The sequence below is a fragment of the Sitophilus oryzae genome, unplaced genomic scaffold (assembly GCF_002938485.1).
Source record: "Sitophilus oryzae breed Bouriz unplaced genomic scaffold, Soryzae_2.0 scaffold_1389_pilon_pilon, whole genome shotgun sequence".
Classification (NCBI taxonomy): Eukaryota; Metazoa; Arthropoda; class Insecta; order Coleoptera; family Curculionidae; genus Sitophilus; species Sitophilus oryzae.
The window spans coordinates 2,393,000-2,416,526 of NW_022146047.1; the positions used below are offsets into that span (position 1 = coordinate 2,393,000).

Here is a 23,527-nt window from a genome sequence, read left to right on the forward strand (position 1 = left end):
AGATTTTTAGAATCATATGGAGGGGGAAAGGTTAATCACCACGACCTTATAGTATTGTGTCCTCCTTTCTTCAGTTATAACTCATCATACAGTCTCAAGGCTTTGACAAAAACCAGTATCCGAGACGGTTTTACTATAGTACGAGTACCACAGTAGAAGGAAAAGGTTTCCTTCTACTGTGGTTTTAAGATTTCAGTTAACGTCTCCTTTTTGCTGCCAGGGCTAATCTGGACGGGGCCTACTTTGTTTACGCGGAATCCGAACCGCGGTCCTCGGCCATATCATGGTCAATGGTCTACCGACTTGGCAAGTGTCTATATCGACTCTTACTCACGAGATATCCGATCTCATCCGGCCTCGAACCGGCGTGAATGAGCAGTGTGTGTTAATAGATTTTACACTTTTGCCTTTAGTCAACAGCACGATACAGAGTTTCGAACCGGTCACCCGTCCATCCACTAGTATTGCCTTACGTCGCTTAACTTCGGTGTTCTAATAGGAACCGGTGTTTCGACGTAGCTGGGCCGTTGCCTACTGTGGTTTTAGAAAAGTTAATTTTCCATCTCCGATATCAGTCGTACTAAAATTTATGGCACGAATAGCACGTGTTTTGTGTTTCCCCATTTTCCCCACAGAATCAGCATTCGCCTTTGTTTCTTAGCTTCAATCTACTGTGGTGTTCACTGAGGAGACAGTGTCCGAAGATTGTTCTTACTTAAATCTAGGAAAAACTTTGATTTTCCTCGGTCATAAGTCCTCTAAGAAATTTCTTCGAGTGTCTGAAACCGTTGCAGAATTCCCATCCCAGGTTATGGAGTCTTCCAGGATCTTCAGTTCCGCTTAAAGTTGATTTCCACTTGGGAAGCAGAACGGTTCTGGTCCAGTTAGTAGAATGTTCGCTCCTTTTCTAGCTAGATCGTTTGCTTTTTCATAACCATTACCAATTACCACATTAGGGAGAGAAACATTATTTGTTGTTGGGCTTGCACCCAGAGTAGAAGGACTTTATTTTCTTTGCCTAATTTGTTCAGCTTTTCTAGGCATTATTTGACCAACTTCGAATTGATAGTTACTAAGTTGATCGCGGCTTTACCTCGACTATCGGCTATTTCTTGTAAGGTCCAACCGAGATCTCGGTCTCGTACTCGGTTACATTCTCGGCTAAAAATCCGGCCGAGATCTCGGTCTCGTTCTTGGCATAAACAGCCTGAGACTATCGGCCACGGCCGAGACTGCTCACGATCGGCAAATTAGCTTATTTTTGAGCTCCACCTATGAATGCGTGGATGAATGAAATACTCGTCCGAAGTAGAAAAAAAAAAGAATGGATCATATCTGATCTATATATAATCTGATCGAATCACGAAGGGAATTTCCCGGACGGTTGAAGAATCGCCTTCGTATTTCTATGCGTAAACAATGAACGAAATGTTAGATGTTAGTGTTTTATTAATGTAAGTTATAAATTTAACAGAATGAAACCAGTATAGCAGCTTATACATTTCTAGTCGGCACGACCAACAAGCGTCTCTAGCAAACAACTATTTAGAAAGAATATGATGAAACACTGCATAATTTGAAAGGATGCAATGCTGAAAAATTACTTTTATAGTCTATAACATAGACTAAAGAAGTAATTGTATAGTATTAAATCCAAATAAAACCGTTTCAGCATAAAAATAACGTTTTTATTACATTATTATCACACTGATAAAAAAGATAGACTTGAACTAAAGTCGTCATCGTTCTTGAAAAAAAAAATAGTGGCAAGAGAATTTATTTTAGCGTAAAAGAAAATATTTTGCCTGAAGAAAAACTCTATTAACTCAAGAAAACTGGTTCTCTTGAAAAATTCGAAAATTTCTCTTGAATCTATTTTCATTCAACAAAGTGCAAGTTACTTTATTTTAAGATAATAAGAAAAATACTCTAGGAAGTACTTCATTCAAGAAATATGGCCATTTTTCCAATAGCTAAATACTCTTTTGATGAAAAATAATGACACACAAAGACGATGACGAAGGACGGTATATACATCAGTCGGCAGTCCGATCAGTCGTACGTCGCATTTCATAGGTCGCACATCATAGTATGTACGGGTTTTGTTGCTTGGAATTTTCCACTTGGAATTTTGCATAATTTGCTTTTTAAACGCATATCCTATAACAAATTAGTGATCGTTATTAACATGCATTTGTCATTTTTTATGGACAAATTTTAGGATATATGGATTCTTTAAAGGAGTTTCTGAAAAAATGGAAATCAGAACATTTATTTGCTATATTTGAAGGTAAGAGACATTTATATACCTAATGCACCTGTTTAGAATATGCATGCGTGACTATAGATAGAATAAGAATAATAAATAAGCAAATAAAATAATTACAAAAATTTTAGATTTTCAAGTCGTCGTATTAAAAAATTCAAAATGTGACCAAAGCTTATAATTTTAATAATTTATTTGCTTTACTTTGATTAATCGTGATGTAACATTTTTTTGTAATTTGTAGAGTGATGAACCACCCAAAAAAATACCAAGGAGTGAAGAAGCAGAAATAACTACAATCGAGGAAAATAATATCACTTTATTTACTACCAGACCAGGAAAACCTAAATTTATCAGAAAATAATATACCTCGTAATATGCCTGCCTGTATATGATGTATAGACTTCTCTTAGATCAAAATAAATTTTAGTTGAGTCAAAATAGCATTCGCTATTGGTTTAAGAAAAGTGTGTCTTTAATCAAGAAATGTCCCTTTTCAATCAAGAATTTTTGCATGAATCAAAGAGACTATTGTTCTTGTAGCAAGAACTTCTTTGCATATTCATTTTGGGTCAAGAGTGAAATACTTTGGACACCCCTTCCCCCCCCTCGTTACGCCTCTGTGTATAGACTTCTCTTAGATCAAAATAAATTTTAGTTGAGTCAAAATAGTATTCACTATTGGTTTAAAAAAATTGTCTCTTTAATCAAGAAATGTTCCTTTTCAATCATGAATTTTTGCATGAATCAAAGAGACTACTGTTCTTGTAGCAAGAACTTCTTTGCATATTCATTTTGGGTCGAGAGTGAAATACTTTGGACAGATAGATTCTTCTATTCTCTAAAGTAATTTTTTAAAGCTTATGAAAAGATAGTTAATGCTTTGGGCAAAGAAACGTCGTTCTTGGCCCTATTGAAAAGCGCCAATTTTTTGGGTCAAAGTCATATTCATTTCGACTGAGAGATCCTTTTTTTCTGTGCACATGTTTTTTCATATAATAAACTATTGAATACATATTGTATCGTGTCTCGGTCTCGTTCTCGGCCGAGAACTTCTTTTTTTCTCGGTCTCGACCGAGACTGAAAATCCAGGTTCGGTCGGACCTTAATTTCTTGTTTCCGATATTTCCTATCTAAGTTGTACGCATCTCTTAATAACGTAGATTTCTGCCTGATGAATAAGATACCCAGTAAGACAGGCAAATTTTAAACAAAGCTTATTCATCAATATCAGTTAGGTATTCAATTGTTTGTGAATATCCGCGTGTCACCCAAAGCACCTATTCTGTTACACATGCCATGCACGCAAAGCCCCAACTGTCTATGATTTTAACCAACTTGGATCTTATTATCGGAAATATATTAATATTTACACCTAATCTCTTATTATAAAATGTCAACGCAATCACGTTTATTAAACAAAAACCCCTATTTATAAATCAAGAGGCATCGGTATGTCAACCAAAAGCGCACGGCCCAACAGACGGTATAATAGCTTTATCTTCATAACATGATGCAAATGACCGATAATTCGAATAAGTAATACAGACGTGTACGACGTAACCATAACAGACAGCAATACCAATGACCACGCTTGTTGCATTCGAATTATCACTTTTCCTTTTGATAGCGTTTGACGGTGAAAGTGCACGAAAAGGCGACACGCTCGGTGTCATATAGCTACGAAAATCCGAACGCGTGACACAAAACACACCACATTAACGGAATTATGTCGTAACACATACAATGTGATCGAAGTCAATGTTGGAAACTTCTGGGATATTGTTCTAGAAAATCCGGATACCTATAATAATTAAAGAGAAAAAAAGAAATTCGGTATGTATAGATATTAGGTATCTATAGATTGTAGATTGTACAGGAAGGAGGAAATCAATCACCGCAAGCCTAGATCTATTGTGTTCCCTTTTCTTGAGTTATAACTCATCATACAGTCTCAGGGCTTTGAAAAAAGCCAGTATCTGGGACGATTTTACAGAGGTTAATTCTCCATCTCCGATATCAGACGTAATAAAGATTATGGCACGAAAGGTTGTAATCTCGGCGCACTCTGCGATGAGGTGTTATGGTGTTTCCCAATTTTCCCACAGAATCTGCATTCGCCGTTGTTTTTTAGCTGCACTCTACCGAGATGTTTTGTGAGGAGACAGTGTTTTGTTAAAAACCCCGTGACAATCGAAAGATTGTTCTTACTTAATCAATGAAAATCGTTGATTTTTTACGGCCGTAGGTCTTGAGAACTTACTTGTGTTACGAGTAATCATGACCGGTTGCAGGATTCCCATTACAGGTTACGGATGGAGTCTTCTAGGTTTTTCAGTTCTGCTTTAAGTTGGTTTCCACTTGGGAAGCAAAACAATTCTGGTTCAGTTAGTGGAGTGTTCGCTCCTTTTCTAGCTTGATTGTTCGCTTTTTCATTACCTTCTCTCCCTTGGTGTTGGTTTGGATTGGGAGCTTCTCTAGGCATCCTTTGACTAAATTCGAATTGATGGTTACTGAGTTGATCGCTATGAAGGCTGTTTGACTATAAGATATGATGGCTAATTCCTTGTTTCTTATTCCTATCTATAAGATACTAGTAAAGGATAAGTAAGTTGTACGCATTTTTCGATAGCGTAGATTCCTGCCTGAAGGATGCTAGGAATTAAATGCACTAACAGATATAACTATCACGCCATCATTGGAAGAATAGAACAACAGAACAAAATTGAAAAACAGAAAAAAATACTGTTGTTCGCATTAAAAAAATCTATATAAAAGCAAACAGTTAACTTGTGATATGAGATGAGTGGAGTTATGAAACAAGTGGTGTCTCCATAATGTAAAATTAAAATGACACCATGATTTATTATGGCAGCTGGTTTTCCACTGTTAACTGAATACCAGAAAAAATGTTTTTGATTTAAAATTTATACCGACCTTAAAGATACCACCCAAAATTATGATGTAGAGAAATAATTGGAATATTTTTGGAAAAAATACACTAACCAAAACAATTATCGCATATTTGAATAAAAGTAATTATTACATATTTCTAAATAAAGCATGCGTTTTTCTGCCTTTCTCTTGTGAGTTTGTTAGTGTGTACATTCTTATAGAGCCGATCGGCCCAATACTTGATTACATTGCGCAGACTTAGGCTATGCGCTGACCGGCAATTTTTAATCGGCCCAATATTTAGTTGCATATTTGTAACCTATATATCCTTATGGAGCCGCGCTCATATGCAATCAAATAGTCGGCGGATCGACTTCATAAGTATGTATTGTTTTCACTTTTGCAACTAAACAGTCGGCCGACTAAAAATTACAGGTAAGCGCGTAGGCTTATTGTATCGAATTTCCCTTCACAATATCCATACTATTTAAAATCGTAAGTCAGGGAATTCAAAGTGTCTTGTTTTTCAAATTAATATTTTTCTTAGAAAATTTGCGATAATTGTTTTGAGTAGTTAATGGTATAATAAAATTAAAATACATCTAAAAACAGAAATCGGAAAATCTACCAAATACGAAATAGAATTATTACAAAAGTATAAACTTAAAACCTATGTTCGATATTTCGTATTGTTCTGTACTTCATTCTCCATACATCAAACCGTTTTTTATTCAACTCCTTATTTGGTTTACCCGTACTAAAAAATGCAAGTTCCAATGGTGCTTTGTTAAAACTCCTACGACGAACTTCTTGGCAATTGTAAATAACCTTAAGCGAAGGCTAATAACTTATAAATACGATATTTAAAACATTATTTAAATTCGACGTTTTATAATGCAGCGACGAACGAATTGAACTCTCGAGTTAACCTCGATACACATACATCATTGTAATGGTCTTTATAAAGCAAATATGATCGATCAATAAAAATTGTACTGTAATGTAGTTCTTATAAACAGGTTACTTGACAGTAGATTGTATTTAAATTATCTCAAAATTGAAAACAGACACAGAATACGAAGGCTGTCATATATTTTGTATATAGATGTAGAAATACAGCAGATAACTTTTGATCACTATTGATTTTCGAAGTATTCTCCACGAAGATAAATGCATTTTTGCATTCATCTTCGTGGAGACCAATTCCGAAAGCCGTTATTCCAGTCGCTTGTTGGCACCTTCAAAGTTTTTGAAGGCGCTGATTGCATGTTCTGAGGACTGGAACCTTTGACCACGCACTTCATTTAATTCAAGTAAATAAATCGTTAGGATTTAATTTGGGACCGTATGGAGGATGGACCAACAATTCGATGTTTTCTGGTTTTAAAAACTCAATTGTTTTTCCAGCTGCGTGGAAACTTGCATTATATTGGTGGAGAATCATTCGTCGTTGAGGTGGAGGGTTGGTTTTTCGAAACTCAGCAATTACTTTTGGCAAACAAATAGATATCTATCAATCAGCAGTAACAGTTCTTTGATCTTGCAGAGGAATTGTTGCTACATGACTCGCTTATGAAATGTCACCACCATCTTTTTGGGCACACTTCGAGGACGGATATCTTTCGTCGGTTTTGGCTCATTTCGGAACACCTAAACAGCCAATTAACATTTATTTTCGGGTCCAGGATTCACCATCACTGACAATAATGTATGTATATATATATATATATATATATATATATATATATATATATATATATATATATTTTTTTTTTTTTTTAATTTCCTGCATTAAACCTGTATAGAGCTTTTTGACACCAATTGAATATAATTAGTTTATGTTCTTCTGTCAACAGATGCAGTATCCAACGAGAAACTAATTTCTTGTAGATAATTCTTCATGAAAAATTTTTGGAATTGAGGTCTTTGAAATGCCCAATGATGCTTCAATTTCTCGGTATGTGACATTTCGATATTCTTCCACCAGCTTATGTACAGCATTAATAATATCCTGGGTGACTGCCGTTATTGGTGGACCCATTCTTGGATCGTCGCTTAGACTAATCGGTCCACGCTACAACCTAACCAAACCAACGAGAAATTGTCGACTTATTTGGTGCTACATTGCCGAAAACAAAAACCATCCCTGCAAGGTATTCGTGTTGAGACACCAAAACAGAAATTATGAAATAACTATAACAATTCAAATAAGTTCTATACATATAAAATCGAAACGGTTATTGCTGTAAACATTAAGCTAGTAACTTTAATAAAACTTTCAATATAGATTTGATTTTTCGATTCTTCTGCACAAACCCAACCAAGGTCAATCCACTCGAGTTTACGCTTACGTTCTAGGTGCGTACCGACGTAATTGCAAATTACTTTCCATTTCCATTGCCGCTGATGCCGTTACTAGACGATCGAGTTGGTTTTGCTTGCGTTTTGCCGCTGTTTGTCAATGTCTATTGCTGTTTATTTTACCGGATTTTGAAAAAAATGGATATTTTGCATCGGTATTCCAAAAACACATTATTATATTACATGTTAAATTTAATGTGATTATTAGGTATTCTTTATAAATTACTCTAAGTACGTTGAATTTCAATTGTAAAAATAATGAAACAATTGAAAATTGAACCCGATGAATTTCAACAAATTTCATAGATTTCAGACAATGAGTTAGAATTAGTATTATTATAAGTTATTTCGCCTTCTGAACACAAAAAAGCGACTTTCGAATAATAAGTTTATTCTTAGCTTTATATCAAAGTTGCAGTTAATTTCTTTGAAAAAATTAAAACAACTACAAATAATATACAGGGTGGTCCGAATTGTATTCCGAAAACTTCGGCAGAATATTCTGCAGATAAAAATAAGTAAAAATGTTCGTATAGATGTATGTCCAAAAATGCTTACTTTCGGAGATACAGGGTGTAGAAGTTTCATTTTTATTTCGATTTTTTCCAAATAATTTCTGAAGTAAAGTCAATATTTGGATGAAAATTAGTGTCTGGGAGTTTTTTGACATGAGAAATTTGATTTTGATGTCAATAGGACTCTTACTTGTAGAGGGCGCCACCTACGCATTTTTTAACTGGTTTGAAGAGTAATAACTTTTTGTCCGAACCTGTATAAAACTAGCTAGTTAAAAAATATACATTTACGACGTTTTTTACGTAAAATAGGTCTCTTGGTAAAAATCGCTACGAGTAATGGTTCTCGAGATATTTGGAATCGAAATTACCAATGCCTGTCATCAATAACATAAATTAAACATGTTGACTAATTAGTTATTAGACTAAAATCATAAATTTGAAATGTTTTTGTGCCAAAAGTTCAACAGAAACTGTTTTATCATCATTTTTTCCAAGAAAAATTTATGATTAGTTTAAAAAATAAAAAGTTCCCAAATTTCTCATTTCAGTCAAATAACTATCTACTCAACATGTTTATTTTTGGTCAATAATGACATGTATTGACTATTTCCATTGTAAATATGTTGAGAACGGTTGCTCGTAGCGATTTTTACCAAGAGACTTTTTTACGTAGAAAATCACGGAAATGTATATTTTTTCACTCAGTAATTTTATACAGGTACGGATAAAAAGTTATTACCCTTCAAAACAGTTAAAACACATGTAGGTGACGCCCCCTACAAATAGGAGTCATATTGACATCAAAATCAAATTTCTCACGTCAAAAAACTCCCAGATACCAATTTTCATCGAAATATTGAAGTTACTTCAGAAATTATTTGTAAAAAATCGAAATAAAAATTAAACTTCTACACCCTGTATCTCCGAAACTAAGCAGTTTAGGACATACATTTATATGAACTTTTTTACTTATTTTTGCCAGTAAAATATGCTGCCGAAGTTTCCGGAATACAGTTCGGACCACCCTGTATATTGTATTTTTTTATTATCATTATTTTGACCTATGCATGCGAAACCTGAACACTTAAAACGGACATCATAAGGAAACTGCAGGACGCACAACGCTGAATAGAACGAAAGATGCTGGAAATAACGAAGAGAGACCGTAAAAGAACAGAGTGGATACTACAAAAGACTCAGGTAATAGTGATCCACAGAGTCAAATCCCCCAAATAGCAATGGGCAGGACACCTGGCAAGAAGGACGGACAACAGATGGACCACAAAAATTACAGCATGGTACCCACTAGGAATTAAGAAGACCGAACCTGAGATAGGGACCATGGTATTAGGAAATTAGTAGAGATAACTTGGGCCCGCATAGCCAACAATGGTTGAATAAGCTGAAAATGATGATGATATTATTTACCTAGTAAGAGATAATATAACATACAAACATCTTTCAAAACACAAAATACACTTAGATCAATTTTATCACATACTAAACCAATGAATACAGAACAACAAACAAAAAATGTAATATACCAAATACCCTGTGAATGCGATAAATTTTACATTGGTGAAACATCTAGACCCTTAAATGTTAGAATTAAAGAACATAAAGATTATTTAAGAAAGGGAGATTTTCACAAATCTAAGATTTGTCAGCATTCATGAGACACAGGGCACAGGATAAATTTTAATAACGCCAAAATTATAATGAAAGAAGCGATAGTCTCTAAAAGAAAAATAAAAGAGGCTTTTTTAATTCAATCTAATAAAAATAAATGTAATGTATGGCAATCGCTTCTTTGATTTTAAAGAACATTACATAAATAAACATAACATACGTAAAATTTAAAAATAATCATACAGAAAGTTTCGGCTTTTTGGTTTTACCTTATTAAGTAATTATCAGGTAGTAATTGTTAATTTTGAAGTTTAACTTAATATAATGTCATTTTAACAGAACGTCAACGATTTCTTGTAGACGTATCTGTTTTAAAAAGTAAAGTGTTCTCGAATAGTTCAATTTAAATATTTTAAATAGTTTTTTTCTTCATTATTTTTTTGCTTGATTTTATATTTTTTTGCTTCCGACGACGGAAAGAGAAAACTTTCCGAAACGTTAAGCATTTTTTTCTTTGTTAGGCAAATTTTTATTACTGTAAACACAACTTCTGACAAGCAGCGTCCGTTTAGGTTTAACGCCAGAAGTATTTACAAAAAATAACTATTTTATTTTGTAGATTTTTCTTGCAGTGCAGTGGCGAAAAACCCATAAGGATTTTTTTGGATATCTCATATTTGTTGTTTTTTATTGTTATCGAAATTCTGAGGAAAGAAACAACTTAAATACATTTTTGACTAAATCATTGATGAATCATCATCTTGCCACAACATTTTTGACTTGGGGGTGCCCTTAGAAAAACAAAATGTCGCACGACCACGCCTTAAACAGACTCTTATTGGGCTATCAAACTTCCAATCTAAAAATAAACGGGGTCTTATTTCATTAGAAAACATATAAACTAAAAAACTGTCATGCTTAAACTTATTGTCTTTAAATATTGTAAACTTTTTGTAGATCGTGAAATCATAAGACCCAATACGACGCTGATAATCCTGATGATCCCGAGCTGCAAGTGCACGGATTTCACGTGCACACGGGACAACGTTGCTGGAAACAAGGCTTCGGGCGGCAAAGGTCTGACAAATTAGATATAATGCAAGCAATCAGACGACGCTTTAGAGAACATCTGATGAAAGATGACAACAAGCCTGGAATTGTTTAGGAAGTTTGTAGTTTTGTTTAGGAGGTAATAGATAGGTTTAAGCCTCGGTTTAAGCCTTCAATAAGTTTTAAGCTTCATTTAAGTGTCGATAAATTTGATCGCAAAATTAAACACTAATTCACCACAATACACCAAAACACTTTTACTTTTACACTGGACGCGCATTTCGCTAACCATGTTAGCCTCATCAGCAGATGATTAAGACTGTAGATGATTATGACCAGTCTTAATCATCTGCTGATGATGCTAATGGTTAGCGAAACGCGCGTCCAGTGTAAAAGTAAAAGTGTTTTGTAGTCCAGTGTAAAAGGAAAAGTGTTTGTATGTTTTGGTGTATTGTGGTGATTTAGTGTTTTATTTTGATGTGTAACACCAAAGGTTCCAACCCCCAACTGTAATGAGAAATTTGATAATAAACTCAACAAATTTATCATAGTTTTGTGTACTAATTTGAAGCCTATGAAAAAAATTAAATTCTCTTTTTTTTTCAAGAAGTACCGCTATTGACCTTTATACCGGGTGGGTCTCAAAAGTGGCTGCTCACCCCTGTAACTTTTTTATTTTTTCCGATAAAAAAATGAGATTTGGTATATTAGTATATGACATAAATTAGGATTGATTGTTGTATCAATTGTTTTCGGTCACTTCCTGTTTCACCGGAAATGACAACAACTTTTGATTTTTAAATAACACCCTCTGTATTTTTTTACTTTATTCCATAGAAAATGACACTCTGAGTAGAATGGCATCAAGCGTGTCAAGTTTTGTTTTGCTTCGCATATGATTTATTTGAAATTGTAATATGCTGTTCATCATAACAACAATTTGACTCAAAATACCAAATGTGTGGTACCAAGTTATTCGCAAAAAATACTTTTTCCAAATATGCTAATGAGCCATTCTCGTATCATTTCAAAAAATTGAGATATGATTAAAAATACGATTTGAGCATCTTTTAACCGGCCAGGATAAGACACTAAAAACATTAGACTATCAAATCTATTTTACCAAGGCTCCTTTACAGCCATGGAACTATAGATTGAAATTTAAAATACGTTTTTTAAGCGTAAATGTCAAAAGTTGAGATATGATATGTCATCCTATTCAGAGTGTTATTTTCTATCGAATAAAGTAGAAATATACAGAGGGTGCCATTTAAAAATCAAAAGTTGTAGTCATTTCCAGTGAAACAGGAAGCGACCGAAATCAATTGAATACATCAAGCAATCCTAATTTATGACATATACTAACATACCAAATCTCGTTTTTTATCTGAAAAAATAAAATAGGGATGAGCCACTTTTAAGACGCATCCGGTATAATCGAAAGGTACAAAAAATTCCATATTAGATAAAAAGAAATGGAAAACGATCTACATATTTCTAATATCCATTTACATCGTGTTTGCTTAGCCCTTGTGGCATTCCGTTTCCCTGAACTGTAGGAATTTACCGCCTCACACCTGTCGGGCACTTCACCGCAAGAAGTGCAGAGCATGCAGCAGCAATAGCAAAAACGTCGTTCGATGTATCCTGCTACTTCAGTTCAGGAAATTCCCCATCGTTCGTCTCGATAATCTGAGGTCAGGGGATTATCGAGCCTAGAGTCAATGACTTTCCGTTTTCTTTCCAATGTTATTGTTATGGTTTGTCAGTTGACGGCCATAAACATACATACATATGCATAATTAATATTGACCGCAAAAATGTGAATATTTAAAAACATGTTTAATTGTAATAATAACACATTTAAATGATGAAAGAAAGACGCAAGGGGAATAAATACGATAATGATTTTATAACATGAGACAGAAGTATATGGAAATAATAATTAATATTAATTTATATATGATACATATGACATTCAAATGAACAAAGTGTTGATAATATCAGTTTAAACGGCGACAATGACATGGGTACCGGAATATGAGGGTATCAAAGTAAACAAATTAGATGATTAAACGTTCTCCAACCCATAGTGTGAGTACATATCAAAGTAAAACCTCTGACGAGGGGTTAGGGCTGAAGATGGGCCTGAAGATGGGAATTGTTAAGTCCCGAAACATGTCGCCCCCCTTCTTTTTTTGAAGCTAATTAAATTTAAATAAACATCTTAAAAGATTGTCAGTTTTTGTCCCCTACCCCTCGTCAGAGGTTTTACTTTACCTTAAATTAGATGATACTCCTTCAAAAAATGAGCCATTATAGCAACTTGAAACGAACCTTTTATTGCTATCACTAGAATGTATTTAAAAAAATCAAAAATTGAGTTTCCGTATAAAACAAATTTTGCAAGTTCTGTCCCTTGATTGACTATATACTCAAGTGAACAAGACGCCTAGTGAATTAAAAAAAAGTTATTTGTAAGACTTATTCGATAAGTAGCTTTTCATTTCACTATCAAATGTTTCCAATTTCTTGTTAAAATTTTTTCAGATCTAAGAATTCTACAATTATTCTTCTAGAAGACGCAGTTCTTCTAGCAATGTAGCTCTTAAAATTAAATAATTAACATATTTATTTGAATCGTTATTATTATGTAAAATAATTATTAATAATGGAATTTCAATCATCAAGTATTAACCACTATTAATTTGTAATGTAATTATTTTTTTATTCTTAGAATTTGTATTGTTTGCTATTTTATCTTTTATATTGACGCTATATTATTATACCCTGTTATTGAGCTATTAAATCTATACAGGGTAGTCCAAATTGTATTCGGAAAATACAGCATATTCTGCAGATAAAAATAAGTGAAAAACAAACAAATGTATGTCCTAAAATGGCTTCGTTTCGGAGATACAGGGTGTAGAAGTTTCATTTTTATTCCAAATCATTTCTGAACTATAGTCGATATTTGGATAAAATTGGTGGCTGGGTCTTTTTTGATATGAGAAATTTAATTTTGATGTCAATATGACTCCTACTTTTGTGTGGGGGGCATCACCAATATATATTTTAACTGTATTGTTAAGAGTAAGAGTAGGTAATAACTTTTTATATGTTCTTGTATAAAACTACTGAGTGATAAAATATACATTTCCCTCATTTTCTACGTAAAAAAGGTCTCTTGGTAAAAATCGCTACAGCTACGAACAACCCTTCTCAAGATATTTAGAATGGAAATAGTCAATACATGTCATTATTGAAAAAAAAAATAAACATGTTGAGTAGATAGTTATTTGACTAAAATAATAAATTTGGAAACTTTTTAATAAGCCAATTACAGTTGAACCCTTGGCACAAAAATATTTCAAATTTATTATTTCAGTCTAATAACTGTCTAGTCAACATGTTTAGTTTATGTCAATGATGAAGTGTGTTGATTATTTCTATTCCAAATATCTCGAGAACTATTACTTCTAGCGATTTTTATCAAGAGGCATTTTTTACGTAGAAAATGGAATGTATATTTTTTACTCAGTAGTTTTATACAGGTACGGACAAAAAGTTATTACTGTCCAAAACAAGTTAAAAAATATGTAGGAGTCATATTGACATCAAAATCAAATTTCTCATGTCAAATAACTCCTAGACACCAATTTTCATCCAAATATCGGAGTTAGTTCAGAAATTATTTGGAAAAAATTGAAATACAAGTAAAATTTCTACATCCTGTATCTCCGAAACGTAGCATTTTAGGACATAGAATTTAGAATGAGTGGGAAGGGGTTAATCACTGCGACCTTACAGATCTGGTGTGTCCCCTTTCTTGAGTTATAACTCATCATACAGTCCCAGGGCTTTGACAAAAGTCAGTATCTGGGACGGTTTTATAGAGGGTAGTTCTCCATCTTCAATATCAGTCGTACTAAAGTTCATGACACGAATGGTTGTCGTGTGATGAGTTGTTCCGGTGTTTCCCCATTTTCCCCACAGAATCTGCATTCGCCGTTTCTTCTTAGTTTCCCCTTTAACCCCGTGATAATTAGAATTTAAGGACAAAGGATTTTAGGACATAACTTTATGCGAACTTTTTTACTTATGTATTTTTATCTGTAGTATATGTTATATTTCCCGAATACAATTCGGACCACTCTATATAGCAAAATATGGGAAAACAAGGTTTTCAATAGCAAAAGGTTATTAAACTTTTTCAAAACATATACCATATTAAAACAACATTTTTTCCATATATAATTTGTCGGCAGACCTTGGCATTAAAAGTTTTTAATTCCTTCGCTTCACCTATAAAACAACAATTACTAAACTATAATTGTTATTAATAACGCTATATTAGAAATAAAATCAGAACCGTATCCGATATTTATCAGCCGTTTAACTGCGTAAAAAACTGACGTGGTTTGCATATTTTAATATTCATGCATACCGGTATCGTTAATGTAGCCTGGTTTAAAACATATTTTTTATATCGTCAAAACAATGGAATTTGTAACAAGAAGCGTAGAGTAATTAAATAGATTCTGATAACTCATACACTCGACTTCAATTAAAGTGCAAAATTAACCATAAAATTATTCGTCCGACCGTTAAATTGAATTCAGAAAATTCATCTTTCATAAACTATGTTGGTGGTTTGACTTGAGCTTCAAATAAAGTTCAATTATAATATACCATGATAGTAAGACCCATGATTACCTATGGAGCAGTCGCTTGGTACTCAAAACTAGAGCAACGTACAGCAAGGCAACCTGTGTAAAGTACAGAGACTGGCATGTATCTGCATCACAGGTACCATGAGACACATGTTCTCAACAGCAGCAATGGAGGTTATTCTAGACCTAACACCACTGCACATTGTCGTCGGTAGTTATGCCAATGCGACAATGATTAGAATTGTAATTGACGGAAACAGTACTGGGAGAATTTTCAGGTCAAAGGCTTGGAACACCCTCAAAAAGAAAATTCCACTTCTCCAACTCCCAGTGGATGACATAAGAATGTACAACTTTGAGAAACACCTCACTGTAATATTGAGTAATAAAAAGGACTGGAAAAAAGAAACGCTTACTCAGCATGTAAAAGACCATACCATAACACCATAACAGGGACAGGGATAGGAGTATTTAGTCCGAAAACTAAATACTCCGAACTATTGAAAGATCCGTACAATTTATCTTAGATAGGAACTATCGAAAACAGGAAGTTGCCATCCTATCCGACAGTCAAGCAGCACTAAACGCGATCAGTAACCATCAATTCGAAGTTGGTCAAAGAATGCCTAGAGAAGCTCAACAAATTAGATAAAGAAAATAAAGTCCTCCTACTCTGGGTGTCTGCTCCCCATGGGATAGAAGGCAATGAAAAAGCAAATGTTCTAGCTAGAAAAGGAGCAAACACTCCACTAACTGGACCAGAACCGTTCTGTTTTCCAAACGGGAATCGACTGAAAGCGGAACTGAAGAATCTGGAAGACTCCAACCGTAACTTGGAATGGATGTCCTCCAACGGTCTAAGACACTCGAAAAAGTTCCTCAGAACTTTCGACAGAGAAAAATCAAAGGTTTTCCTTGATTTAAGTAAAAACAATCTTCGGATTGTCACGGGGTTTCTAACAGAACACTGTCTCCTCAACGAACACCTCAGTAGGCTGAAGCTGAGAAACAACGGCGAATGCAGATTCTGTGGGGAAAATGGGGAAACACCAGAACACCTTATAATTGAGTGCGCCGAGACGACGACCATTCGTGCCATGAACTTTGTTACGGCTGATGTCAAGGATGAAGAGCTGGCCCTTGTGGAGCCGTCTCAGATACTGGCTTTTGTTAAAGCCATGAGACTTTATGATGAGTTATAACTCGTTATAACTCAAGAAAGGGGAACACACAATAGATCTGTTGAACATTCTACGCATCTTTAATCAGTAATACGTGTTCCCACTGGAACCCAATAGAAAAGAGAACTCCTCAACACTGAAACTTTTTGTAAATACATAATATACTATAAATATCAGAAATAATTATAATGAATTTAACCTTTTAAATCAATATTATTAGATGTCGGTATACTGTAACCTCGAATATAATAAGCCTTCATTACTGTGTATATTGCATGTTGATATCTGTGTCAAATTTCCCACATAAAAAAATGCAATAAAAATAGCAGGTTTCACTCATATTATTAAAAGTTGTGTTAATTTACTTTCAGTCTTGCAATATTCTTTGTAAGAAGTAGTAAAATTCTTATTACATGAATTGCAACATCATTTTTAATTGCTAACGCAAACGCAACGCTAATAAAATAAATGCGATGAATATTCGAATAGTTTTATTGAAATATTTAATTTCAAACAATTCCAAATATTCATGTTGTTAAAAATATGTGAAATTGACACATGAAGGCAACAGTTCGCAAAGATATACTGTTTTATGACCCTGGGAAGATTCGACAGACGATGACAAAAAGCAGATGACGTCCCTACCAATCCATTTTTTTTCGCTAAAAAAGTTTCTAATATTTTTCAAGTTATAACTATGCATGGCTATCGCTGACACCGTTTTTTTTTCGATCATATTGTATTAGGAGGTAAGTACAATATGATCGAAAAAAAAACGGCGTCTGTGCTGACTATGTAATGAAGATCGCTGTCATTTTATATATAAAATTATATGGGAAATATCATTGATATTCATTTCCAAGTCAACTGGACGCCGTTTTTTTTTATCATATGGTATTTAAATCCGTCATGCGTCGTCTCTTGTTTTTAACCATCGTCTTCATCGTCTTCTTCGTTTATTTCAAAAATGAGAAATCATATTTCAACATTTCAACAAGACGCACGGACGCAGATGTGAACTCGACTTAAGATTTTTTGAATTTGTCAAACTTTTGTCAAATTATAGGTACAAATGACCAACGTTCTGGAAAATGATAAATTTTCATTTTGCTCTCTGTTGTAGCGTATTTAAATTACTACCACTGCATACGGCAGCTTTTCGCCAATAGAGCTGTCATTGGTTCGATTGTATTTCACTAGAGAAACACTAATTAATTAAAGACAAAGTTATCTACGAAAAGTATGTTGGGGTCCTATAGCAAGATACAGAGAATAGAAAAACAAAGTTGTAGTTGCCTAAAATTAATGCAGAAAGTTTCATGAAAATTGAAAGTGAGAAATAGTTCATTTTTATTGATTTCTTGTATGTGGTGTTTTGTGTCACACACCCATGGTTTGTTTTATATTAACAAACATTGTTTTTTAAACACGACCGAAATTGTTTTTTAAACAAAATAACACCATTAGATTTTTTCAGTTCTATATAGCTTTTTTATTATATTTTGCAGTAATCATTTGTCAATGTCATTTCTAATGTAGAATGTGGAATGGTTAGGAGGGAACCGCGACCTTACAGATCTTTTGTGTGTTCCCCCTTCTTGAGTTATAACGAGCTATAACTCATCATACAGTCTCAGGGCTTTAACAAAAGCCAGTATCTGAGACGTCTCCACAGAGGCCAGCTCTCAATCCTCGACATCAGCCGTACCAAAATTCATAGCACGAACGGTCGTCGGCGTCGTCTTGGCGCACTCAGTGATAAGGCGTTGTGGTGTTTCACCATTTTCCCCACAGAATCTGCATTCAACGTTGTTTCTTAGATTCAACCTACTGAGGTGTTCGTTGAAGAGACAGTTTTCTGTTAGAAACCCCATGACAATCCGAAGATTGTTTTTTATTTAAATCAAGGAATATCTTTCATTTTTCTCGGTCGTAAGTTCTGAGGAACTTTTGCGAGTGTCTTAAACCGTTGGAGGACTCCCATTTCAATTTGTCACTAAAATCTTTAATATATTAATTTCCAGCTTTGCATTCCAATATTAAATTAAAATGACAGACACATCTATCACTGTCAAGAAATTCGTCGCTAGCTAGACTATAGTACAAGACACCTTTATTACAAAATAAAAAAATTGTGTTTACTGGTAACTTTCTTTAAGAAAATCAGACGTAGTTTCAAAAAGTAAAAAAAAATCAAGAGATCCTCATTTCTAATTGCCCGTCAGTTGCTAAGAAGAATGCCTAATGATATTCTCAAATAATAATTGCCCTTCTACTTTCACGGCAATAACAATAGATCGTTTATGGAACAAACCGTACTGCTTGACGTTTAATCAAGTATAAATTGTCATCAGTCTCTTCGTATCTTCTAAGGTAGGGCACTTATAACGACCGATACCTCATACATATTCAACAAGAAAGTATATCTACAATTATACGTTATCCACACCTTTAACTGCATACATATAGTACATAAATGTCAAAGGTCTAATAGCCTAATTTGTATATCTTCAGATAAAACTTCCTTTTATTATAGGAATTATGTTTCTTTAAGATTACATACATCCGTCTTAGGTAGATAACGAGGTAGATAATTGATGCATTTTAGAAAAACATAAAATAATTGTGTATTTTTTAGATTATTTTCAATACTTGATGATCAACAAAACGAGGGAGACAATCAGGAATAATTAAGAAATATAAAGAAAATTAAACAACAGCAAAATAAAACACTAATTAACCACAATACACCAAAATACATTGTGATAAGGCACCATAATTATAAAAGAATAATCTACTTATTGCAATTACTAGGTAAATCTAAACGATGCACATAAGAATAAAAATTAAAGTTTTTTAATTAGTAGATATAGAATATCATATCGGGCAATTGCCAAGTCATTACAATTATTACAGAAATAAAGATGACTAATATTGATACTAACAATTTATAACAAAATTGTTAAATATAGGTGCTTAAAGGGAGACTAAATAAAATAAACTGACTTGGTTTTACATGAGATCTCCCATCTTTTTATAGTGGAAGAATTATGTTGCGAGAATTGGCATTTTTTTTACATTCTATGTTTGATAAGAGATCAACATTTTTGATGGGATCTCATTTTTTTGTAGCTTACCTACATTTTTTTCCTATTTTTTTCTCGGGTAATACAGGATGTCCCAGAAATAAGTGCAAGCATTTTAACTGGTAGTATAGTTCAACCCCAGAAACAAGCTTATAAGGTTTTTTTCGCGAAAAAAAAATTGAAAATTTTTGGATTCAATTTAACATTCAATAACTCAACTCTCCCAAAACATTTTATAGCTTCACAGCTTCTCATACCGATTTGATAAAATCTTCGAAGATATTCAGAATTTTTAAATTTTTAAAGTGGGATGTTATTAGCTTCAAATTGCGCAATTTTACTTATTTAACCGCCCTCGTATCTTTTTTAGTTGTGTTTTTTTTTAGTTTTTAGTTAAAAAGCATAATTTCTTGATAATAGGGCAACATAAGTAATAGATTAAATTTACAAGAAAGAAAATCCAGAAAAGATCCAGTGGTTCTCAAAACTTTAGCAAAAAATCATTTTTTTCTGGAAATTTTAAGTAAAATAACTCCGTTATTTTGGACTTATTTGAAAAACGATAAAGATGTTTCTTTTATCGAGATCTACCACCCCTTATACTTTCTGGGATACCCTGTATATCATTAAAAATAATATTAAAGAAGTTTGACTAGCAATAATTCATAAACTTTGAATTATCGTATAAAGTCAGATAATATAAAATGAATTAATTCTAGTTTTCTAAGGCTTGTGTTTCCGACTTTCGTTATAACCTAAATATCAACTTTAAAAATGTTCAATTCAGGATTTTGCCAATGCTTTTATTCGCAATCATGTTTTTGCCAATTTTACACATATTTTATTTTTTATCTCGAAAACTATAAGAGATAAGTATAGGTTAGTATAATGGACAAATTATGAGAGTAGTTTCCAAAAATCTAATAATATACTGGGTGTTCCATTTAAAATAACAAAGATGCTACCACTTTTCAAATGATCCGGCAAAACTGTAACTCTGATAATATTTTGATAGAGCAGATCAGCAGATACCTTATATAAAAGTCCAAATTTTTAAAACAATCCTATCACCGCACCGGTCCTCTTATTGCCATAGCCGGAAAGTCGGTTACCGTTAGCGGCTAGACAGCTAACTTTTGATTCATAAGGATATTTCGAGATTTTTCATTTTTTCCTTTGATTATAAGGTTAAAGCCACCTAAAATTCGAAATTTGAAGTTTGTGACACATCTAGAAGTACCTTAGAATTTTGATGATCTGTCAGTGAGTCAACGTCGAAACTAAAGAAATTTGACATTTTGACAATAAACTATGAGAGACAATTACTAGATATTTTGGTAACCTAGCTAGCTATAGTATGTTTTCAAGTGTAGTGAAAATTAATATTCTTGCTTTATCCACAACGAAGTTACAGGGTGGTCAAAAGTGTCGCTAATACTTCAAGAAAAGGATGGTACAGATGTGATCGACTTGGCGGGGGCACTACCGTGCTCCCAGATAGGCTTTTAAAAAACACTTTTACTTTTACACTGGACGCGCGTTTCGCTAACCATGTTAGCATCATCAGCAGATGATTATAAACTGATAGCCTAGGTTATAATAGGCATAGGTTCAGTAAAAACAAACAGCAAAATAAAACACTAAATCACCACAATACATTAAAACACTTTTACTTTTACACTGGACGCGCGTTTCGCTAACCATGTTAGCATCATCAGCAGATGATTATAAACTGATAGCCTAGGTTATAATAGGCATATGTTCAGTTTATAATCATCTGCTGATGATGCTAACATGGTTAGCGAAACGCGCGTCCAGTGTAAAAGTAAAAGTGTTTTGGTGTATTGTGGTGATTTAGTGTTTTATTTTGCATCATTTCAGTGGATTTCGAAAAATTTCGACCGGCCGCGGCACTCTCTCGGCAGGAATCAGAAGTTTTCACTATGTATTTCACGCCGTCACGGTTACAATTCATGTTGATCGTATTAAAATAATATTGAAATCGTGGCTTTGTCATAAATTTAAATATTTTGGTTTTTTTTGCTAGTGCAGTTATTGAAACTATAAAACACTCAGGTATGAGGTTTGTCTGATGTAACGCTGTTTCGGGTAGTAGAAATAAAGTGAAAAAGAACTCGAACTCGTCATCGCGTTGTGTAATGACAATTTCAAATGTTAATAAAATTAGCGAAAAAATCTTAACGAGTAAAAGAGGGCGTAATTACGTGGTTGTTGGGTGCAATAACATTCAATAACTCAACTCTCCCAAAACATTTTATAGCTTCACAGCTTCTCATACCGATTTGATAAAATCTTCGCAGATATTCAGAATTTTTAAATTTTTAAAGTGGGATGTTATTAGCTTCAAATTGCGCAATTTTACTTATTTAACCGACCTCGTATCTTTTTTAGTTTCCAGGATACCAATGATGAGGCTCAACTTTGTGACACCCTGTATTTATATTTTGCAATATATGCCATATCGATGTCTAACATTTTCTTTTGATTTAAACCTCTACTTAAAATTTAAAAAAAAGCGGACAAACTCTGGTACTTACCATTTTTAGAGTTTCCTCCGTCCTCAACAGGTTGAACATGCACTGCAAATGACGTTGGATGGGTGCACTGTTTTGATACGCGTTACTGCCACCTTTCGGCGCGTTTTGCGAATCATCTTCGACCGTGGTCTCCCCATTTTCGACGCCCTCGGGCTGGGATACAGGGTCGGCATCAGGTAGCACCACCGCGGTACCTTTGCCGGCGAAATAGCACTCGCTGAGGCTGTAACAAAAAGAAAACGTCCAACTTAAAATTAGGGATCGCAATTTCAACAAAATTACAGGGTCTCGCGGTAGCTACTATACCTCTATCAAGATATTTATCAAAATCGAATGGAGCAAGTAGGCAGCTGTTTGGGTTAAATTGCTACCAAGATGAGCGAAGAGCAGGTTGCGTTCGTATAATTAAGGATTTGTTCCACTACTACCGATTAACAGGAAATAGACCAAATTAACTGCTTTAATTTATATATTTTTAAATATTACCTAATCCTTTTTTGAATCACCAAAAATACCTACTTCATGTGTGCTAAAGATTAGTAGAAAATTACGTTGTCTAAATGCACTCAAGTTATGTTAGTGTATTATGTTCATAATCTTTGTCACGTTCATGAAAGTACAATATGATCGAAAAAAAAACGGCGTCAGGGGTGGCTATGAAATGAAGATCGCTGTCATTTTAAATGTAAAATTATATGAGGAATGTCATCGATGTTCATTTCCAAGCCAACTGGACGCTGTTTTTTCATCATTCGTGCCATAATCACATGAAGATTGAAGTTGATTTACAGAGTTTTCAGCACTACACATTAAATTACTCCTCATTTACTCACTTTATTCAATAGTATAGATGAAGATCGGAATCTCTCGCACGGAAACGAGATTCATCTCCGAGAGATTCCGATCTTCATCTATTATTAATATATTAATATATAATATTCATTATTAGGTGAACCTAATATCACTTTATTTTTTCAAGTAAATGATTATGTTATTTCCTACATAATAATAATTTGATAAAAACAGCTACAAACTTGTTGGCCATTAATATTCTAAATTGAAATAAAATTTCCAACCACGGGAAACACATATCGGTAACAGAAATTATAAGTATCAGCGGTTTCTGCGATCAAACTTTTACAAATAACCAAGCAAATGACCTCACTAGGCGATTTCACAATATCTACTAAGTCTACTAAATTTTAGCTTTAGAAATCTCGGAAATCAAGGTTTTATATCTATTCATAAAAGTAAGTCTTGAGCACGAAAAAAATGTTTTTCTTTTCTTATTTTGGCCCTATAACTAATGC

General features: G+C 33.7%; 1 protein-coding gene across 3 annotated transcripts in view; it reads right to left on the bottom strand.

The window, feature by feature from the left end:
• The window catches only part of LOC115875528 (protein phosphatase Slingshot), a 278,168-nt gene that overhangs the window by 93,368 nt on the left and 161,273 nt on the right, over positions 1-23,527 (bottom strand). For all 3 annotated transcript variants that reach the window (XM_030891010.1, XM_030891011.1, XM_030891009.1), the window contains one exon: positions 22,218-22,440. In XM_030891010.1, coding sequence (XP_030746870.1) covers positions 22,218-22,440 — 223 coding nt within the window. The remainder of the gene's footprint in view (positions 1-22,217; positions 22,441-23,527) is intronic.